Below are 21684 nucleotides of genomic sequence, written 5' to 3'. Positions count from 1 at the left end.
TCATTTTCTGCTTTTTTTTTTTTTTGGTAGTGGGGAGAGTATTTGAAATTTTATTTCATTTCAATTTATCTTTTGGCTATACCTCTTTGCATTGATTCTTTTTTCTTTTCTAGTAGTTACTCTAGAGGTTACGTTATACTTGTCTAACATTTCACTATATTTTTAAAGTTACTACTGTACCATTTAACATGAAACGCAGAAAACTCACATTTCTGTATGTCCATTTACCATCTTTCTATCATCCTTTATATGATAGTTGTTGAAAGTATCATATACACATACAATGTAAACCTCACAAAACAATGTTATAAATTTTTCTTTGAACAGTTATACCTATTGAAAGCCAATTAAGAGTTAAATATCTGAGAAATGTAAAATACTATTTTTTATTGTTTCCAGTATCTTTATTTGTTTCTGAAATTTTATGTTATCCTGTGGTATATCTATTTAGTCTGAATAACTTTCTTAAGCATTTCCTGTAATGTTGGATCTGGTGTTGACAAATTCTCTTAGTTTTCCTTTGTCTATAAAACATTTATTTCATCTTAATTCTTGAAGAAAATTTTTCTTGGATATAGAATTCTGAGATCACCTTGTTTTCTCTCCTTTCAGAGCTTTAAATATTTTTTTTTTTACTGTCATCTGGCTGGTAGTGGCATCAGATGAGCAGGCCACAGTTATTTAAGTTATATAACATATATCATTTTTGTCTTTAATTTTCAGCAGTTTAATGTGTGCCTAGGCATAGTTTTATTCAAATTAATTCTATTTAAGTCTCTCTGAGCTTTTATTCTTTTATTTTTGACCACACCACATGGCATGCGGGATCTTAGTTCCCCAACCAGGGATTGAACCCATACCCCCTGCAGTGGAAGCGTGGAGTCTTAACCACTGGACCACAAGGGAAGCCCTCTCTGAGCTTTTTGACTTTGTAAACTTTTGTCTTTCACTACTTTTTGTTCATTCTTTTTTTTGAAATATTTATTTATTTATTTGTTTGTTTGTTTGTTTGTTTGGCTGCTCCTTGTCTCAGTTGCAGCATGCAGAATCTTTCAGTTGCAGCATGCAGACTTCTTAGTTGCACACGCGAACTCCCAGTTGCTGCATGCATGTGAGATCTAGTTCCCCAACCAGGGATCGAACCTGGTCCCCCCACACTGGGAGTGTGGAGTCCTACCCACTAGACCACCAGGGAAGTCCCCTGTTCATTATTTCTTGAAAATTTTCTGCAGCATTCTTTCTCTTCTCTCCTTTTGAGACTCCAATTAAACCCTAGAATCAAATGAACAAGGTGAGGTTCATATGGTATAGTATATTTCCTCCCCATCTGTCCTGTGATTTGATGTGATCACAAAGTTCCATCTTACTTTTGATGGATGAACTATAGCAAGCTGAAGTAGAGGAATGAAAACAGCTATACTCTTTCTTAGAAATTTGAGCTGATTTATGACTGAGGCACACAGGTATCAGGAAAACTTAATCAAAATGTCTGTTTTGAGGGCTTGTTTGGAGATATAGGAAAAGAATCTATAGGCAGTAGGGTGGATGTCATGTGAAGAAAGACTCATTCTATATTTCTCATGCAATACATGAAAATAGCCAATTGTCTTATCAAGTAAGACAGAATGCTTATATTTTAAAATGTGGAGAATTCCCTGGTGGTCCAGTGGTTAGGACTCAGTGCTTTCACTGCCATGGCCCGGGTTCAATCCCTGGTCAGGGAACTAAGATCCTGCAAGCTGCTCAGAGTGGCCAAAAAAATAAATAAAATAAAACAAAATAAAAATGTGTAAAAGACCAGGTAAAATGTGAACACTGTTGAACTCTGTCTGCAGCATATCATAAAGTGTCCAGAAGAAATTACCTAGAAAGTTATCAATACATGATGTGCCAGAAGCAAAACTTGGTGATGCTCTTGACCAAACATTAAAATTTATGTCTGTTTATTTTCTCTCTCCTTTGCTTTAATGTATAATATAGCATAAGGTGATAAGTTATGTATGAATAGTTTGCATGATGTTATCTTGTTAGAGTTGGCTTTTCTTTACATCCAACTGAAGACAGAAGTTACATACCAAGAATTATGACAAGAATCGAGGTAGAGTGAAATGCATTGAATTAGGAGCCCAAGACTTTAGTGAGTGAAGAGGGAGTGATCCACATTTTTGACAGCACCTAGAAGGCATAGTAGGTGGTGACTTCTGGTATGAGTTTTAAAAGAGTTGTTATTTTTGAGAGAAGATATAGGAAAAATATTTGAAAGAGACCATGGAAAGTAAGAAGGACTCCTCCTCAATGATCATCTGGGCCTGAGGTATGTGGAAGCATGAGCAGGGTCCCCCGAAGAAACCAGTTAAGGCAAGGAAGTCAAGTAAACATTCAGGAACGGGCTGAGGAAATAGAATTGGTTGATTATAGAATAGAGATGTATGACCAGTGAAAGAGTCTCCCAGGGAAAGGAAGGTTTCAAGATTGGTTTAAAGGGATTAATGTAGTGGGAAAAAGTTGATTTCTCCCCAGCCAATTCCTTTTTGACAGAGCCTCAACTGCTCATGTTCACACTCCTTAAGGGGGACCTGTGTTCAGTGAGGGATACCTTCTATTCAGCCCAATAATCTGGTCTATAATCCAATCATTATAACTTCCTTCTGACAAGGGTTAGTTGGAGAAGGGGTATATGACCCTATTATGCTTGATGAAATGGGAGAAAAATTAAGCTGAGATCCTCTACAAAAAGTTTTCCTTTGTTAAAAGAAACACAAAAGAGGAAATAGCTGTTCTTGTTTGTACTTGCTTCTCCTAAATGTTGCAGCATGAATATATGATGCCTGGAGCTGCAGTGTCCCACTTGGGACCATAAAGAGAAACTCAGTAAAGTTATTCCCTGTTGCTTTTTGTTTTTTGCACTTCTGTCTTTCATTTCAGAGGGTTGCCTAAAAGATGGGAGGCAAAACTTCATGGTTAATCCTCCATCTTAAATGAAGGAAATATACTTATTTTTTTCCTAATTGTAAGAATATTATTTGCTCACTACAGAAAATAAAACAATAATGAATTATATGAAATAGAATTTTATTTTTTAAATAAATTTATTTATTTATTTGTTTTTATTTTTGGCTGTGTTGGGTCTTCATTGCTGAGCACAGGCTTTCTCTAGTTGCGGCAAGTGGGGGCTACTCTCTTCACTGCGGTGTGTGGTCTTCTCATTGTCGTGGCTTCTCTTGTAGAGCAACGGCTCTAGGCCCGTGGGCTTCAGTAGTTGTGGCACGTGGGCTCATTAGTTGTGGCTTGTGGGCTGTAGAGCACAGGCTCAGTAGTTGTGGCGCACAGGCTTAGTTGCTCCATGGCATGTGGGATCTTCCCGGGCCAGGGATCGAACCCATGTCCCCTGCATTGGCAGGTGGATTCTTAACCACTGCACCACCCGGGAAGCCCTGAAGTAGAATTTTAAATATCCCTAGCCTCAATGGTTTTACTATGCATGTAAAATAACTTCTGTCAAAAAAAATAAATAAAATAAAATAACTTCTGTCTACAAACACATTAATATTTTTTTACAAATATTGTACAATATTAAATATCAGTAACTTGCAGCTTTGATTTAATGATATAGAAGTGGAAAGCTTCACAGAGGAGAATATGCTTGAAGAGTCCTAATGGATGATTAATAGCTTACAGGTGGGGAAGGTAAATGACTAGGAGTGGTGATACAGGGAGATTCATGTAAATAGGATGATATTTATGTCTGAGAGAAGATCTTGTGCAAAGGCTAACAATGGTGGTCGTTTTAGGAGACCAATTAGCATATTAAATGATATAGGGTGAAGAAGTTTATAAGGTGAGTGGTGGGAAATGAAGCTGGAAAGGTGAAACAGTGGATTAGTTGAAAAAGGGCACAAATGCCATGCCTCGTGTGAACTTTATAATGTAGAAGATAGAAGGGTTTTAAAAGCAGTTGATCAAAATGATCAGATGAATGATTTAAAAATAACACAATTTCTCAAGGTCAGACAACTGCAATTTTCAGATGTTAGCCCTGGCATTTAATACTTAGGAAATTATGGACTAGGTATTTAACTACTCTCTGTTTCCTTATTTGCAAAACGGGACAATGGCAGAAGGGTGGTGAGGATTGAATGAGAAAGCCCATGTGAAATACCTGGTCCAGTTCCTGGCATATAGTATGTTTTCAATAAGTACTGGTTTTTCTTTACTGTCTGTCTTTTTTGGTTGTACTATGGTTGATTAAAAAAACAATCTACAAAAGTATCATTACCCTATTTATGGAGGGAGAGGTTTTGGGAAACTTTTAAAATATTGTTTACCACAAGCAAAGTGAATTTCATTCAGAACTATGTTTGTGAAGTCATTTAACTGTTCCAAATCACTTAGACTCAGAACCTAGAGAACATTGCTCAAATTCAGTTCAACAAACCTGTATTGTGTAATTCCTGGGTAACAGGCAAGTACTGAGCATTAGGGAATATACAAATAAAAATGCATGGACTCTAGCTTCAATGCGATAAATAGACAACTGCATACACTAGGATGAAAACAGCAGTAGAAGTGTATGTTAACAAGACTGCCCAACTGGTCTCTGGCAAACATTATGATCTTTTTTTCAGAATGTCCTCATTTCCTGTTAAGCAGCAAGAAGTTAGCACCACTGATGCAGAGGCATGGCATCCTTCCAGCATGTTTTCTCATACCCGAACCTCTGCTGATTGCATGTGTTCACGACGGGATGTGTTCTTTTCTGTGGGAACATAGTGTGAAAACTGCAGTTACACACAAATATTTTAAAACTGGCATATCTAGAAAGCTCTAGCTGGGTTTTTTATATCTCTGTTATAGAAATGATAACTTAATGCCTAAAATATGAGTTATGCATCTAGAATAGTTCTTAGGCACATTTTCTGAATATAGTCTTTAACTCCTCCTTTTATTTTCATTTTAGTTCTTTTACAGAACTACCTCATCTGGCAGGAACAGAACAAAATTTGCTGCTGGCCAAGAAAATCCAAACCCAGTGGAAGAAATCTGGACTGGATTCAGCCAAGTTGGTTCATTATGATGTTCTCCTATCTTACCCTAATGAGACAAATGCCAACTACATATCAATCACGGATGAACATGGAAATGAGGTGATTGTTTTACAATATTGTGTTACTTTCAGGTGTATAGCAAAGTGATTCAGTTTTTTTTAATATATATATGTATTTTTTTCAGATTATTTTCCATTACAGGTTATTATAAGATATTGAATATTGTTCCCTGTGTTATACAGTAAATCTTCGTTGCTTATCTACTTTATATATAGTAGTGTGTATCTGTTAATCCCATACTCCTATTTTATCCCTCCCCCTCTTCCCTCTTTGGTAATCATAAGTTTATTTTCTATGTCTGTGAGTCTTTCTCTTTTGTATATAGATTCACTTATATTATTTTTTAGATTCCACATATAGGTGATATCATATATTTGTCTTTCTCTTTCTGGCTTACTTCACTTAGCATGATATTCTCTAGGTCTACCCATGTTGCTGAAAATGGCAATTTCATTCTTTTTTATGGCTGAGTAATATTCCGTTGTATATACAAACCACATCTTATTAAAACAACCATCTGTTGATGGGCACTTGGGTTGTTTCCATGTCTTGGCTATTGTAAATAATGAATATTTGGGTGTATGTACCTTTTTGAATTAGAGTTTTTGTCTTTTTTGGATATATGCCCAGGAGTAGGATTGCTGAATCATATGGTAGCTCTATTTTTAGTTTTTTAAGGAACCTCCATACTGTTCTCCATAGTGGCTGTAACAATTTATATTCCCACTAATATAGGGGGAATTGTAGTGTAGTGTAGGGGGTGTTCCCTTTTCTCCACACCTTTTCCAGAATTTTTTTTTAATTTTTAATTTTTTTTGAAGTATAGTTGATTTACAGTGCTGTGCCAATCTCTGCTTTACAGCAAAGTGACTCGGTTATACACATAGAGACATTCTTTTTTTAATATCCTTTTCCATTATGTTTTTTTCATATGTTGTTTGTAGACTTCTTGATGATAGCCATTCTTACCAATGTGAGGTGATACCTCACTCATCGTGGTTTCCATTTACATTTCTCTGATGGTTAGCAATGTTGAGGATCTTTTCATGCGTCTGTTCAACATCTGTATGTCTTCTTTGGAGAAGTGTCTATTTAGGTCTTTTGCCCACAAAATTAATTATTCCTTAATAGCAATCTGAAATAATTCTAACTTCATGTGTTTCAATTCTTGCTAGATTTTCAATACATCATACCATGAGCCACCACCAGATGGATATGAGAATGTTAAAAATATTGTACCACCCTATAATGCCTTTTCACCACAGGGCACACCAGAGGTAAAATAAAAGACATTTTTTATTCAACTCTTTAAAACGTTTTAAAAAAAATCCTATGTAGAGGACTAAAACCAAGATTAGGTGGGTAATACATGCTAATTCATACTTTGAGGTTTGATGCTATATACAGCCTTCCTAAAAATAATTTTTAAAAAAGAAAAAGAAAAAAATAAAGAAAATAAATACAAGAAAATTGGACCCTGATAAGCAGATGCCACTCTTTGAAATAATTAAGAAACTGCTTTAATTCAGTAAGGACAATAGATAGTTTTCAAGCTTTTTTCCTTTGTTCATAGTCTGACTTTGTTATAGATTTATAGATCTGAAATTATAAATCATACCACAGAAATTAAATTAATACCATGGTTGGAAATCAAACATACTTAGGATTTTAAAAATTACTTTTATTTATCCTATTTCCCATGGCTCAGGATATGCTAATAATTTCCTCAAGACAGAGCACACTGTCTAAAATGTTTTACGTATTGTCTTTTTTTTTTTTTTTTAACTTTCAGGATACTGAATTTTTTTTTTTTTTTTTTTTTTTTTTTTTTGCGATACGCGGGCCTCTCACTGTTGTGGCCCCTCCCATTGCAGAGCACAGGCTCCGGATGCGCAGGCTCAGTGGCCATGGCTCATGGGCCTAGCCGCTCCGCGGCATGTGGGATCTTCCCAGACCGGGGCATGAACCCGTGTCCCTTGCATCAGCAGGCGGACTCTCAACCACTGTGCCAGCAGGGAAGCCCTGAAATATTTTTAAAGACTTCTACAGAATTAGCATGGATCTCTTTATTAAGCCCAAGACAGGAAAGATAACTTTTGATGATGCAGTATTGCGGAGCAAACTTATTGTTTGGTTTTCTCTTTAATTATAGCAGTATTGTGTATTTTTTACTTTGTTTTATTTTTGTTTTCCTCCAGGGGGAGCTTGTATATGTGAACTACGCTCGTACTGAAGACTTTTTCAAACTAGAAAGAGAGATGAACATCAACTGCACTGGAAAAATTGTTATTGCAAGATATGGGAAAATCTTCAGAGGAAATAAAGTATTGTGTTATTTGCTTTTCTAGAGGGAAAGAGATAGGATATAACCTGTGAATATAAATGATCAGCTTGCATTATGGTTTCCAAAATTGCTCTCTCTCTCTATATATATATATACATATACATATATATATATATATATACATATACATATATATATACATATACATATATATATAATGTATATATATATATACATATATATGTAAATTTGCTATTTTCATGGCTGCACAGAAAATCCTGGTTTATTTTTGAGGTTTTTTTGTTTGTTTTTTTGCTACCTCACATATCTAGAAAGGGAAATTGTTCTTAATAGTTTTATTACCAAAGCAATGTTACTTTTTATTTAATTGAAAAAATTTTATATAACCTAAAAAATGAAAATCTCCCATGTATCACTCAGTTTCATTGCCCAGACATAATCTTAACAGGTCTTTCCAGGCCTATGAAATATGAATATATTATATGAATATAAGTATATGTCTCCATATACTCATATTAAATATTTTTTTTTACAAAGAGGGCATTAGATACTATATATTGTATAACTTTATTTTTTCACTCAGTAATAACTCAAGGGTATTCTTCCATGTCAACACACTGAGAGATGTATAATAAAGTGGTTAAGAGTATAGGTAGCTAGATCCATACAACCTGGGTTCTGATCTGGTCTGGGCCCCCTATTCTCTAGATCTTTTCCTGTGAGCAAGTTAGTTAACCACTCTGTGCCAGTGTTTCCTCATATATGAAATAGGAATGCTAATAATAACACTAATCTCTTAGAATCCACAGTAGGATTAATCGACTTTAGGTTTGAAAGCGCTTAGGGTAGTTACTGGTACTTAGTAATTTCTTGGTAACTGCTTATCAAGTAAATACCTCTTTACTTTAGATGGCTATGTAGTATTTCACAGAATTGATAAGCAGTTTATTTAACCATTGCTCTGTTGACAGATCCTTGGCTTGTCTTAAATTTGTTACTATTACAAATAATTATATTGTTAGCATCTTTGTCCATATGTACTTGAACATTCGTGTGAAGATTTTTGTAATATAGATTCATTCCTAGAAGCTGAATGACTAAATCGTAATGCACAGTTGACTCTTGAACGACACAGATTTGAACTGTATGGGTCCACTTATACGTGGATATTTTTCAGTAATAAGTTGTACAATACTACATGGTTGGACGTTGGTTAAACCCGCAGATGCAGCGGAATGGCGGATACAGAGGGCCAACTATAAGTTATTCTTGGATTAACCCTGCATTGTTCAAGGGTCAATTGTATATTATTTCAAAAGTTTGATGGGCATCATTGAGTTGTGCCAGATTTTGCTCTTTCTAATATTATAAAAGAGTGTTTTCTGAATACTGGAAAGTGTTTAAGTTGACTGATAGTTATCTATCTTTCACTATAATACTTTTGGTAATAAAGAATTCAGTATCTTACAGGAGAGGTTTCCCTATTTGTGGTCAGTTTGAATTGTTAGAAAAAATGCTTACAAAACACTATGGGCAATGTTTCACACACTATGACTGTTCTGTGTAGAATTTTATGTTTTATGTTATATTATGTTATGTTATTTATTTTTTGACCACACGGCGTGGCTTGTGGTATCTTAGCTCCCCAACCAGGGATTGAACCCGGGCCCTCTACAGTGAGACTGCAGAGTGTTAACAGTGGACCGCCAGGGACTTCACCTGTGTAGAATTTTAAATTAGTTTAGTTCCACAAATATTTTCATCATGCTTACTCAATGATGTACTAAATGTTGGAGGGTAGATAGTTAAAAGTGAGTAAGACAGGGTCCTGTTCTCAAAAACAGCCTCAATGTAGTAGGGGAGAAAGATGTTTAAAACGTATTTTACAATGCTTTAATCCATCTTGTAATATAATTATATACAAAATATAGAAGACGTACCAAGAAGGGAGACATTAATTTTGCAGTTTTAGTGATAATAGGAATGCTTCACAGAAAAGGCAATAACTTGTTTGGAGTTATGTTGAATAATGAGAGTTGTTAATCTACCAAGACAGAAATTGTATTCAAGGCAAAGAGAACTGAATGTGTAAGAGTGTGATGATAAAACAGTGTGTAAATTTCCTTATGTCATTAAATTGATTTTCTTAGATTGGTAAATCAGTCATTTTCCATTTCTACATTATGGATTGCACATTGCCCCTGTAGGTTAAAAATGCCATGTTAGCAAGAGCCAAAGGAATCATCTTATATTCAGATCCAGCTGACTACTCTGCCCCTGGGGTACAGCCATACCCAAAAGGATGGAACCTTCCTGGAACTGCAGCCCAGAGAGGGAATGTGTTAAACTTGAATGGTGCTGGTGACCCGCTCACTCCAGGCTATCCAGCTAAAGGTAATAGATAAGCCCGTTATGGTCCACTCATTTTTGCAAAAATATTACTTGCCCTTATAGAAGGCATAAAAGCAAGCAGGCATCTATAGAATAACATTAAAACTGTGTGCAATTATATTTTGGATTGCTATTGCTAGGAATTCAAAAGCATTTCCCTTTTATTTCAGTTTTAAATTTTCATGAAGTGTGAACATGGAGAGGGGAAGGGGTCAGTTCAATTCTCTCTCTAACTTTAGTAGAGGTTCAGAAACACAGATTCTTATGTCCAAAGTAATATTACTCTTACCAAACCAGAACTTAGGGGTTCTGAATTGTCTAATGATTTTATTCTTCTGTAGATCACTTATTTCTATTTTTAAATACCAATGGGTTTTTTGTGTTATTTAATATATGAAATGTGAAAAGTTTTGACATCTCCATAACCATATCCATGATCAAGATAATGAACATATCCATAACCCAAAAAAGTTTCCTCTCATCTTTTTGTAAAGCCTTCCTCTCAACCCTACCCCCTCCCTGCCAATCCCTAGGAAATCATTGATTTGCTTTCTGTCAGTATAGTTATTTTGAGATTCATTTATGTAGATGTCTGTGTCAGTATTTCATTTCTTTTTTTTTTTTCTGAATGGTATTCCATTGAATGGATACTCTACAGTTTGTTTATTCATTTAATTTTTATTGGAAATTTGGATTGCTTTAAGTTTTGGAGATATTACACATAAAGCTGCTATGAACAGTTGTATGCAAGTCTTTATAGGTACATATGTTTTTATTTCTCTTGAGTAAATACATAGAAATGGCACGGCTGGATAATATGATAGATGATTTTCAAATTGTTTTCCAAATTGGTTGTACCATTTTATATTGCAGCAGCAGTGTATGAGTGTTCCAACTGCTACACTGTTGTCAACACTTAGTATGGTCAATCTTGTTAACTTTACGTTCTAATAGATATGTACATCCTCCAAGTTACAATTCTTTTTCAAAGTTTTGGTTGCTATTCTAGGTCCTTCCCATGTGAATTTTAGAACCAATTTATCAATTTCTACCAAAAAGTCTCCTGGGAGGTTGATTTGAGATTGAATTAAACCTATAGATCAGTTTGAGCAGAATTGACATTTTAAAAATATTGAATCTTCTGATCCATGAATATGGCACAACTCTTCATTTACTTAGGTATTCTTTACTGTCTCTCAGCATGTTTGTAGTTTCACAGACCGTGCATGTCTATTTTCACATTTATCCATAATAGTTTCAAAGTTTTATGCTGTTTTAAATTACATTTTAAATTTCAATTTCCAGTTGGTCATTGCTAGTAAATAGAAATGTTATTTTATTTTTAGAAGAAATATATTGATCTTGTATTATGAAAACTTGTTAATCTAATTCATTCTACTAGGTTTTTGTGGATTCTATCAGAGTTTTTGCATAGATGATCATATCATCAGCAGATAAAGACAGTTTTATTTCTTTGTTTCTAATCTGGGTACCTTTTCTTTTCTTTTCTTATTGTAGCATCTAGTACCTCTAGAACATTGCTGAAAAAAAGCTGTTAGAGCAGATATCCTTGCCATGTCCCTGCCCCAAAGACTGTCCTAGTCTTTCTCTGTTAAGTATGATAGTAGCTGCATATTTTTTATAGATTCTTTTTATCAGATTGAGGAAGTTCACTTCTAAAGTGCTACGAGTTTTTATTTTTTGTTGTTGTTTTTTGTTTTTGTTTTTGTGGTACGTGGGCCTCTCACTGCTGTGGCCTCTCCCATTGCTGAGCACAGGCTCCGGACGCGCAGGCCCAGTGGCCATGGCTCACGGGCCCAGCCGCTCCGCAGCATGTGGGATCCTCCCGGACCAGGGCATGAACCTGCGTCCCCTGCATCGGCAGGCAGACTCTCTACCACTGCGCCACCAGGGAAGCCCAGTGCTACGAGCTTTTATCTTAGCACATTTATCTCATTTCACTAGCAATATGTATTGGATTTTGTCAAGTGCTTTTTAAAATTTTTTTTATCTTTGGCTGTGTTGGGTCTTTGTTGCTATGCATGAGCTTTCTCTAGTTGTGGCGAGGTGGGGTTACTCTTCCTTGTGGTTTATGGGCTTCTCATTGCAGTGGCTTCTCTTGTTGCGGAGCATGGGCTGTAGGCATGCAGGCTTCAGTAGTTGTGGCTCTCGGGCTCTAGAGCACAAGATCAGTAGTTGTGGCACACAGGCTTAGTTGCTCTGCGGCATGTGGGATCTTCCTGGGCCAGGGCTTGAACCCACATCCCCTGCATTGGCAGGTGCGTTCTTAACCACTGTGCCACCAGGGAAGCCCCTTGTCAAATGCTTTTACTGCATCTGTTGAAATGATCTTAAGCTGTTCATATTTATGCTTTTTCAATTACACAGATTGATTTTTTTTGCCCATGCTGCACAGCTTGCAGGATGTTCTGCGACCAGGTATTGAACCTGGGCCATGGCAGTGAAAGCCCAGAATCCTAACCACTAAGTTACCAGGGGACTCCCCAGATTGATTTTTGAATGTTAAACCACAACATCCTGGGACAGTCTCTACTTGGTCACAATGTATTATTCTTTTCATAATGTTGATATATTATTGGATTTTTGCTAAAATTTTGTTAAGAATCTGTCTTTAGTAATAAGGGATATTGTTTATCTCCTATTGCTATCAATTTATTTCCTTGTAATATCTCTGTCTCATTTTGGTAATAGTAGCGTTGGTTTCATGGAATGAGTTAAGAACTATTTCATCTTCTTCATTTTTCTGCAAGTGTTTATATAGAATGGCTTTGATTTTTGTCTGTGAATGTTTGTAGAATCCTTCAGTGAATCCATATGGGCCTGGTGTTTCTTTTGTAGGAATGTTTTTAACTACAAATTCAATTTCTTTAATAGATATATGGCTGTTTAGGTTATCTATTTATTCTTGAGTGAGATTTGGTAGTTTGTGTTGTTTAAGAATTTTGTCCATTTTATCTAAGTTATCAAATTTATGGGTTTAGAGTTGTTCATAATACATTCTCTCTCTTTCTCTTTCTCTCTCTCTCTCTTTTCTGCAGGTACGGGAGTGCTATTCACGTCTTTATTCCTGATATTAGCAAGTTATATCTTTTTTCTTCTTTTCCTGATTTGTCTTGCTAGAGATTTATCAATTTTATTAATCCTCTCAGAGAATCAGCTTTGGATTTCATTGATAATCTCCATCATTTTTCTGTTTCCTATTTCTTAGATTTCTGCTCTGATGTTTAGTATATCCTTTCTCCTGCTTATTTTTGCTTTATTTGCTCTTCTTTTTTACTTTCTTAAGTGGAATCTGATGTCACTTGTTTGAAACCTCCCTTTTTTCTTCTTCTTTTTAAAAAATATTTACTTATTTATTTATTTATTTGGCTGCTCTGGGTCTTAGTTGCAGCATGCAGGATCTTCGTTGTGGCATATGGGATCTAGTTCCCTGACAGGGATCAAACCTGGGCCCACTGCATTGGGAGCTCGGAGTCGTAACTACTGGACTACCAGGGAAGTCCTGAAACCTCCTTTTTTTCTAAGATAGTGGTAATAATGCTCTAGAGAACTCTATTTTGGCTGAAAGCCGAAGTCCCAATTAGGATTTAAGCCTGACAATACTTTTCATCTTCCTTTAAGGAGAATATTGTTACTGTTTGAGTAAGAACCTTATCACTTATTCACAATATCTCATAAATTCCCTTTAATTTTTTTTTTTTTACAATTCTTTCTAGTTTCAGAATCTGGGATGCATTTTCCAGGTATCTGGTTAACTGAAACTTCTTTAAGAAGGATTTGAGATATCCTTGAGGAAATAAAATATTCTTGTAAAATTCAAGAGAATTACATGAAATGTCAAAACAAGTTGGGGAGTCTGTAATCCCTATAACTGATTTTACATTAAAGTGTAAATGATTTAATCTCTTACTGTCAAATTAAATAGACCATATTAGATAAAACAATAATTGACTTTTGGGGAACTTTAAATTTTGAATATAATTTCAAACATATAGCTAATCTGCAATAGTAATAAAATAAATTCCTTTATACCCCTTGCTCAGATTCTTCAATCATTTTCCTCTTATGCAATTGATTTTTGCAGAGTACACCTTCAGACTTGATGTCGAAGAAGGAGTGGGAATCCCTCAAATCCCTGTACATCCCATTGGATATAATGATGCAGAAATATTATTACGGTATAGTTTTCTAGTTGGATTTGAGAATAAGATAATTTACACTAGTATGCCCATTTTCTCTTCTAAAATGAATAAGTTTTGTATCAGAATGACTCCTGATATTGGAAAAACAGACCACATCTTTTTTTTTCCATAAGAGAAGAGCAGTCAGTTTAATGACTAAGAAATAATAAGAAAACATTACTTTGTTTGCTACAAATGAAAGTCTCAGAAGCAAAACTATGTCCAAAGATAAAAATACTGATTTGAGATTTTTCAAGTAGTTAGATTTTCTTAGATCTTCATTTGATATTTGTATTTGACCTGCATTTTAAAAGTGTGGTAATGTCCACCACTTACCAAATGTGTGAACTTATATCAGTTACTCAATCTTCCTCTGACTCAGTTTCCTTCTCTGTAAAACGAAGACAGAAATAGTTTCTCCCTGACAGAGTTATTATGAGAAGTAGATGAGATCATGTATATAAAGTGTCTATAATATGATATTCAATTAATGTTTGTTATTATTGTATTGTATAACTGTGTTGCTTTTCAAATCACCTAACTTCTATTTTTGTTTAATGTATGTACCAATACAATTTGATCATTGCTTTGTGAGTCGCTACTATGTAATCAGCAGCTTTTCTACAAATTTCTTCTCTTTAACACAGTCATGAATTTCACATGTTCAGGATTTCTTGGACCTAATACTTCCCTATGTAAATAATTAAAGTCAAAAGTAGAAAGGCTGATGCTTCCCATTTCCCCTCACTATCTTGGTTGGTTCTTTTCTCCTTAGCTCTTTTTGTTTTTTTGCCCATGCTGTGGGGCTTGCAGGATCTTAGTTCCCCGACCTGGGACTGAACCCAGGCCCAGGCAGTGAAAGTACCGAGTCCTAACCACTGGACCGCCAGGGAATTCCTCTCCTTGGCTCTTATCAGTAATATATTAAACATTTTCCTTATTTATCTCAGTTATGGCTCTCTCACTAGAATGTAAGCTCCACAAGGCAAGGAAATTTTACAGTACCTGGCACTTAATAAATCCTCAATATATACTTGTTAAATGAATGAGTGAAATATCTCATCACCACACTTTATGATTTCTTCTAAGAAATTGTGATGCTCAGCATTTATCTGTCATTTTTGTGTTCTCTTGACAGCTATTTGGGAGGAACTACTCCACCAGATGAGAGCTGGAAGGGAAGTCTTAAGGTGAATTATAATATCGGGCCTGGCTTCATAGGGCACGATTCTTTCAGGTAATTTTATGTTACTTTAGTATCCTAGAGAAGGTTTACATGTTTAATGGAAAAAGTCAAGATAAATATTCTGCCAGATATATTTTGCTTATCTTCTTTTTCTCATTTTTCATAATGAATAATTATTTTATATTGCTTAAGAATTACTTATGGAATGATGTAGTAAATTCTTCTTGCAACAGTGATATCACAACATTTGTTTTGTAAATCTCAAAAATTACATTTGAGTTATAGGTTTAATATTTTAACTTCCTTCTTCACCTAACCTTTTTAAGTTTTTCAGATAACTGTCAAAACGCTATGCATGTGAAGCACTAGGTTAACTTGAGGGAAGGAGTAAAAGAGAAGAGAGAAAGGAGCCAACATTTGTTGATCACTTCCTGTGTGGGTGGGTTAGATGAGTTAAAATGGGTAAGCAAGTAACTACTGTAAGGCTCAATACACTTAGCATTTTGGGTATTATTGTTATTAACCCATGAGAGCACTTCGAGGAGTGATCACAGAATATGTGTTCATTGAGCTTAATTCTACAGAAAAAATAAGTTTTCCACTGTATCAAGATAGGCAGGAAATGCTAGAGGCAGAGAATAGCTTATACAGAGTTACAGAACATCATGACATGATCAGAACTTTAAGTACTTTGATTTGCTTGAAATGTAGAGAGGAAGGAAAACTTAACACTGATAAATCAGAGAAAACAGAGCTGTTTTTATTAAGCTAAAATGATTAAATATTTTTAAACAATTTACTTAAACAATTTACTTTAACAATGTGAAATTTTATTCTTAGAATGTTTTTTAATTTCTGTAAGAGTTTTTTTTTTATTTCTGAACTTTTAAACTATGAGAAGTTCCATTTTATTTTATGAGGATTTTAGAAATATTTTTATATAAGTGCTTATTTATCTCTATCTCTCAATTAGAATGGAGTTCTTTTAATATAAAAGACTTTATTGTCTAATTATTAATACTCTCTAGAGGCACACAATGAAAGATATAGGCCTTTCTGATTTATAAACAGAAACATACAAACAGAGAAATCAATAAACATATAGCTTCAGTCACAGTTCAAGAGTAAACTCAGAAACAGAACATTTACTTGGTCAAGATATCAAAAAACTGTTCACCTTCACCATGGGCACAAAATCCTATTTGATTTTAACTAAAAATGGGCAGATACACAAACTTTTTAAAAAAATTGCTAGAAACAAGACTATGTATGTAATTTCTCACCCAAAAGAGATCTTGATAATCTATGGATCCATTTACAGAGATTACCAAATGACAAGTCATGAAACCTTAAATTCTTAAACATTGCTACCACAAATAGGGAATAACTTACCTACTGTAAGCAAACTAGAAACATAAACAAAGCACAGAATCAGTAGAAAAAAATTAAGTTAGAGATACAGAGTTTCAGCAAAGTTAAGATTCTATTGCTGCTTGGGATTTATAACTGAGAGCCAAAAGAACACATGTCTGGTTTTAAGCTGCCCATTCTTGGTTCTTCAAGCAGAGTCCATGTACATCTCAGTGGGACTTCCAAAAATGATAAAGGATTTTTTTTAAGTAAAACCATAATTCTCATACAAATATAAACTGAACATGTATAAAAATTTTATTTAATGCATTAATTAATAAGGGGACCAGAAAGGAGTTAAAACTGCTTCGAAGGAGAATTCAAAGATGATACAAAAAAATGAGCTCCTTAGGAATGCTGAAATGAGTGTGCTTAATAGCTGAAAAACTGAGTTCTTCCACATTGGGGGAGGGAAGTCAATTGAACGTTCACTAGAGAAATTGTGCATTTCAGTGGGCATGAATTATTTGTATTACTACATTACTACAAGTTAAGTTCTGTCACTACAGAGTTGTAAAATAGTCTAGTCAAAGATAATGATAGGCAGAGGTAACTCTCATGGTTGAGCTAAGGTTGTTCTCAGTTTTTCCATACAGGAGTATATTCATTCAATTCACAATTATTTACTGAGCATATACTATACCCCTGGTACCATTCTGGGTACTGGGGATTCAGCAGTGTACAAAACAGGCAAAAATCCCTGCCCTGTGGAGCCTACATTCTGAAGTTTAGTTTATTTGGAACATGATGAGTTTGAGGTGATAACAGGACAAACAAATACAGTTGACCCTCAAACAACACAGGGGTTAGGGGCACCAGCCCCCCGCCTGTCAAAAATCTGCATATTACTTTACAGTTAGCCCTCCATATCTGAGGTTTCACATCTGTGTATTCAAACAGCTGCGGATCATGTAGTATTGTAGTGCATATTTAGTAAAAAATATCCACGTGTAAGGACACTTATGCAGTTCGAACCCATGATGTTCAAGGGTCAACTGTAGATAATTCTTTTTTTTTCTTTGTGCATAATCTCTATTTCAAATATTTGTTAAAATACCATTAGATTAGATCAAGAACAAAGACAAGGGCAAAGACCATCCCCTGCAGAAACTTAAGAACTACGTACAGAACTTTAAGGAATAGAGGACAACACTTTAGCTGAAACCTGCCTGCTGACCAGAGAAGGGTGTTCTGAATGGACTCAGCAAAGAAAAGGAAATCAGGCTGTTACCAAGTCTAAGCTCTACTGCTCGCTGTATGATCAGCCAATAATTGAGAGATGAGCTGCTGGGGCAAGGAATAACTACTTTATTCAGAAAGCCAACAGACCAAGAAGATGGCGTGCCCCAAAGAACCATCTTGCCTGAGTTAGAATTCAGGCTCCTTTCATACTAAAAGGGGAGGGAGTAAAGTCAAACATTTCTTGGTTCCTGTCAGCCTGCAGAGGGGATGTGTTAATTTCTTCCTCCCTGTAGTCATTCACTGGTGGAACTGGTCAGGTTGTTTCCTGTGAGCTTAAAAAAAGGTACTTTAGTTGTTTTTTTGTTTTGTTTTGTTTTGTTTTTGTTTTTGTTTTGTGGTACGCGGGCCTCTCACTGTTGTGGTCTCTCCTGTCGCGGAGCACAGGCTCCGAACGCGCAGGCTCAGTGGCCATGGCTCACGGGCCCAGCCGCTCCGTGGCATGTGGGATCTTCCTGGACCAGGGCACAAACCCGTGTCCCCTGCATTGGCAGGCGGACTCTCAACCACTGCACCACCAGGGAAGCCCAAGGTATTTTAACTTAATATACATTACCTGGGAAGCAGGGTTCCCAGAGCTGGGCCATTATCTATAATTTAAGCTTATAGGCAACATCCCTTAATGAATAACTTGTAATAAAGTACAAGAAGTTCTTCTCTATTACAAGGCAGGGAAGGAAAAGTGCCCGTGTGAATCAAACTTCAATTGCCATCAGGGCAAGTCGTGTAATGGTCACAGATGGGAGGCACTGTGTTTGGAAGGTTCAGATACAGCACAGGGGTTCTAGGTGTTTTTATGGCTACACCCCTGGCTGAGGTGCCTTTAGGTCATTGTCACTCAAGTCCCTGGCCAGGGCTTCCCTGGTGGCGCAGTGGTTGAGAGTCCGCCTGCCGATGTAGGGGACACGGGTTCGTGCCCCGGTACGGGAAGATCCCACATGCCGTGGAGCGGCTGGGCCCGTGAGCCATGGCCTCTGAGCCTGCGCGTCCGGAGCCTGTGCTCCGCAATGGGAGAGGCCACGACAGTGAGAGGCCCGCGTACCGCAAAAAAAAAAAAAAAAAAAAAAAATTCCTGGCCAGCCAAACTCCCACAGCAAAGAGTCCCAAACTGAGGATCAAATTCCTCTGGAAGTCATTCCTATTGGTGGTGAAGCAGTAGACGCCCCAAAGCCAATCTCCCAAGTTGTCCAGAATTTCAGAATTTCGGGAACTTTATTTGCTGAGCCCACATCGTTCACATCAACCCCACTGGAAGCCATAGCAGCACCTCTCTAGATAATTCTTTTAGGTACTTCTGGAGTCAATGATACTAAAAACCAGGAAGATATAAGGATTAAAGATGTAGATGAGCTTCTTTGAGGATCTGAACAGATAGCCAGTTTATTTTCATGTTTAGATTAAAATAGATTTTTTTCCTCATTCCTCATTGTTACAGTATCCTTTACTTACTTTTCTTCATTTAATGACAACATCCATGAAGCTGGCTTTCTTACTAATAGATCTTAGGCTCATATACTTAGAAACACATGCTAAAGAGTATTTTTGCTATTAATTTTTATCATTCAGTAGTAAAAATAAATCTTTTACTTACTGTCTTAAAATGCAAGACAATACCCATTGATTAGTTTTCCCCCAAAGGCACTTTTAGTTGAATACTGCACATGAATTACATACGCATTCAGAAGCACAGTGTACTTTTAGGGGGAGAAAAACCAGAATTTGCACTTAACAATATACAGGATTTGACTTGTTTGTTCTTCCATTCAGAAATGAAGTACTAAGTAGGTTTCCTGCCCACCTCCTGTTAAGCCCACCATAGATTAAAAACTTCTGTTCCTTTGTGAAAAAGAGGCTCAACATTTTCCCATGTCATTTTGGATTTATAAAATGTGAATGGCATTTTTTTCTGACTTTCTGAGCTTGATTGTACTTTCCCGTGAATTCTAATTTGGTGAATTATAATTGATGAATGAATATTTAAAAGGCAGGCCCAAAGCAGAATCAACAGTGATGACCTGGAAAAGTTTCATTGTATAGTTGTCTTGTACATTTTAGCAGGTGCTTCTCAAATTGCCATTTAACAATAGAATTTATCATGTTTCTTATAGGCAGCATTCAGTCAGCCCTTTAACAATGTACTGATAGACTATTTCAATAATCTTGGGAAATGTTACTGAATAGCAGGAATTAATATAAATATAAAACACATTAAAAATAAGCTTCTTTGACCTTTAATAGATAATGGGCTGTCTCCCTTATTTTTGTAATTGTATAGAGTGTATTTAAAAATTTTAGAATGAATACCCAAGACATGTTTAATAATAGAATATTTTGAACTTTAAATAAATATCAACAGTAGAGCTATGAGGGAGGAAAAATATAAAATATTGATATTTGGTTTTTAGAATTTGGCTTTAAGGAGCATGCTTAAGTACACAGGAGTGACCTGTCATGATGTCTGCAACTTCCTTGCAAGTGATTCAACAATATTACAATTATTGAATTTATGTGGTGGGTATTTGAGAATTTATTGTCCTATTATACAGTTTTCTGTACTTTTGAGATTTCTCATAATAAAACATTGAAAGAAAGCTGTTAGACATAATGTTCTATGTGAAGTAATTTGTTCCCTTTGAAATTCTAGGAAGGTTAGAATGCGTGTTCATAACATCAATAAAATCACAAGGATTTACAATGTAATTGGAACTATCAGAGGATCTGTGGAACCTGGTGAGTTGGTGGATTATTTTAGACATTTTGTTTTTACAAAGATTACAAGAGTAAGAGAAGATACATTTTAGTCAACAATTGATTTTTTTTTCTGGCTGATGTGAAACAACTAAATTTGGAATAAAAAAGTATAATTCTAAAAGAAGACTCTACCTTATGGTGTTGATTATTTTCTATGGGGAAACTCAAGTGAGAGGAAGTTTAATTTAAAAACATAAATAACTACTCTTTATAATGTATTCAAAGTTGTAGTTCTTTTGAACTCATTTTTTCCCCAGACAGGTATGTTATTCTGGGAGGTCATCGGGACTCCTGGGTATTTGGAGGTATTGACCCAACCAGTGGGGCTTCTGTTTTGCAAGAAGTTGTTCAGAGTTTTGGCAAACTGATGAGTAGAGGTAAGTAATGTTTCTTTGGTAGGTGATGACAAAAAGTGACTCGCTGAATTTTCCTTTGTTTTTAGGCAGGTGTACCTAACTATGTATGTTAACAATGATTACAGGCTGGAGACCAAGAAGAACTATCATTTTTGCCAGCTGGGATGCAGAAGAATTTGGACTTCTGGGTTCCACAGAATGGGCTGAGGTAAATAAGACAGAGAAGTTCTTATTTTCTTGGTCAACAGGGAACAAATATATGTATCTCTGGATAATCGCAGATAGGTTCCATTACCTAATATGGTTTTAATTTGGATAAATACCCAAGAGAATTTAGGAATTAGAGTTTGCTTTTACTATCATATCAGATTGGCAAAACAGAATATCCTCTTAATTATTGGGCTACAAACAAATTTATTTATTATTGTCAAAATATTTTAGTTTCTATTTGTATTTGTTTTGTAAAAAATCTGTTAAGTTCCAAAAGTAGTTAAAACTAGCAGGCTGTTTGTGACAAATGAATTAACTTATGTAAAAACTGATACAGATACTTGGAGTTAATTTTCAAGCTTCTGAAGTTTCCTTGGAGTTCTTCCATCTAAGAGAACATAAGATGTTCTGTTAAGGTGACTATACTTTGATTGTAATTTCACATTTACAGATTCCATGTATAACTGTAACCATAGGTATATTTTACCATTCACAAAAGTTCCTGATTGTTGAGTATAGTATGATAATT

General features: G+C 35.6%; 1 protein-coding gene and 1 pseudogene across 2 annotated transcripts in view; one reads left to right on the top strand and one right to left on the bottom strand.

Moving 5' to 3' along the window:
* The window catches only part of NAALAD2 (N-acetylated alpha-linked acidic dipeptidase 2), a 50341-nt gene that overhangs the window by 6894 nt on the left and 21763 nt on the right, over positions 1 to 21684 (top strand). For both annotated transcript variants that reach the window (XM_060105356.1, XM_060105357.1), the window contains exons 3-11: positions 4958 to 5144; positions 6281 to 6382; positions 7304 to 7429; positions 9618 to 9804; positions 13907 to 14000; positions 15142 to 15240; positions 20483 to 20568; positions 20847 to 20966; positions 21071 to 21153. In XM_060105356.1, the coding sequence (XP_059961339.1) occupies positions 4958 to 5144; positions 6281 to 6382; positions 7304 to 7429; positions 9618 to 9804; positions 13907 to 14000; positions 15142 to 15240; positions 20483 to 20568; positions 20847 to 20966; positions 21071 to 21153 (1084 nt within the window). The remainder of the gene's footprint in view (positions 1 to 4957; positions 5145 to 6280; positions 6383 to 7303; positions 7430 to 9617; positions 9805 to 13906; positions 14001 to 15141; positions 15241 to 20482; positions 20569 to 20846; positions 20967 to 21070; positions 21154 to 21684) is intronic.
* Positions 18639 to 19097, bottom strand: LOC132494355 (mitochondrial import receptor subunit TOM6 homolog; annotated as a pseudogene).

The sequence above is a fragment of the Mesoplodon densirostris genome, chromosome 7 (assembly GCF_025265405.1).
Source record: "Mesoplodon densirostris isolate mMesDen1 chromosome 7, mMesDen1 primary haplotype, whole genome shotgun sequence".
NCBI classification, from domain to species: domain Eukaryota; kingdom Metazoa; phylum Chordata; class Mammalia; order Artiodactyla; family Ziphiidae; genus Mesoplodon; species Mesoplodon densirostris.
This window is presented reverse-complemented; position numbering and strand designations above follow the sequence as displayed.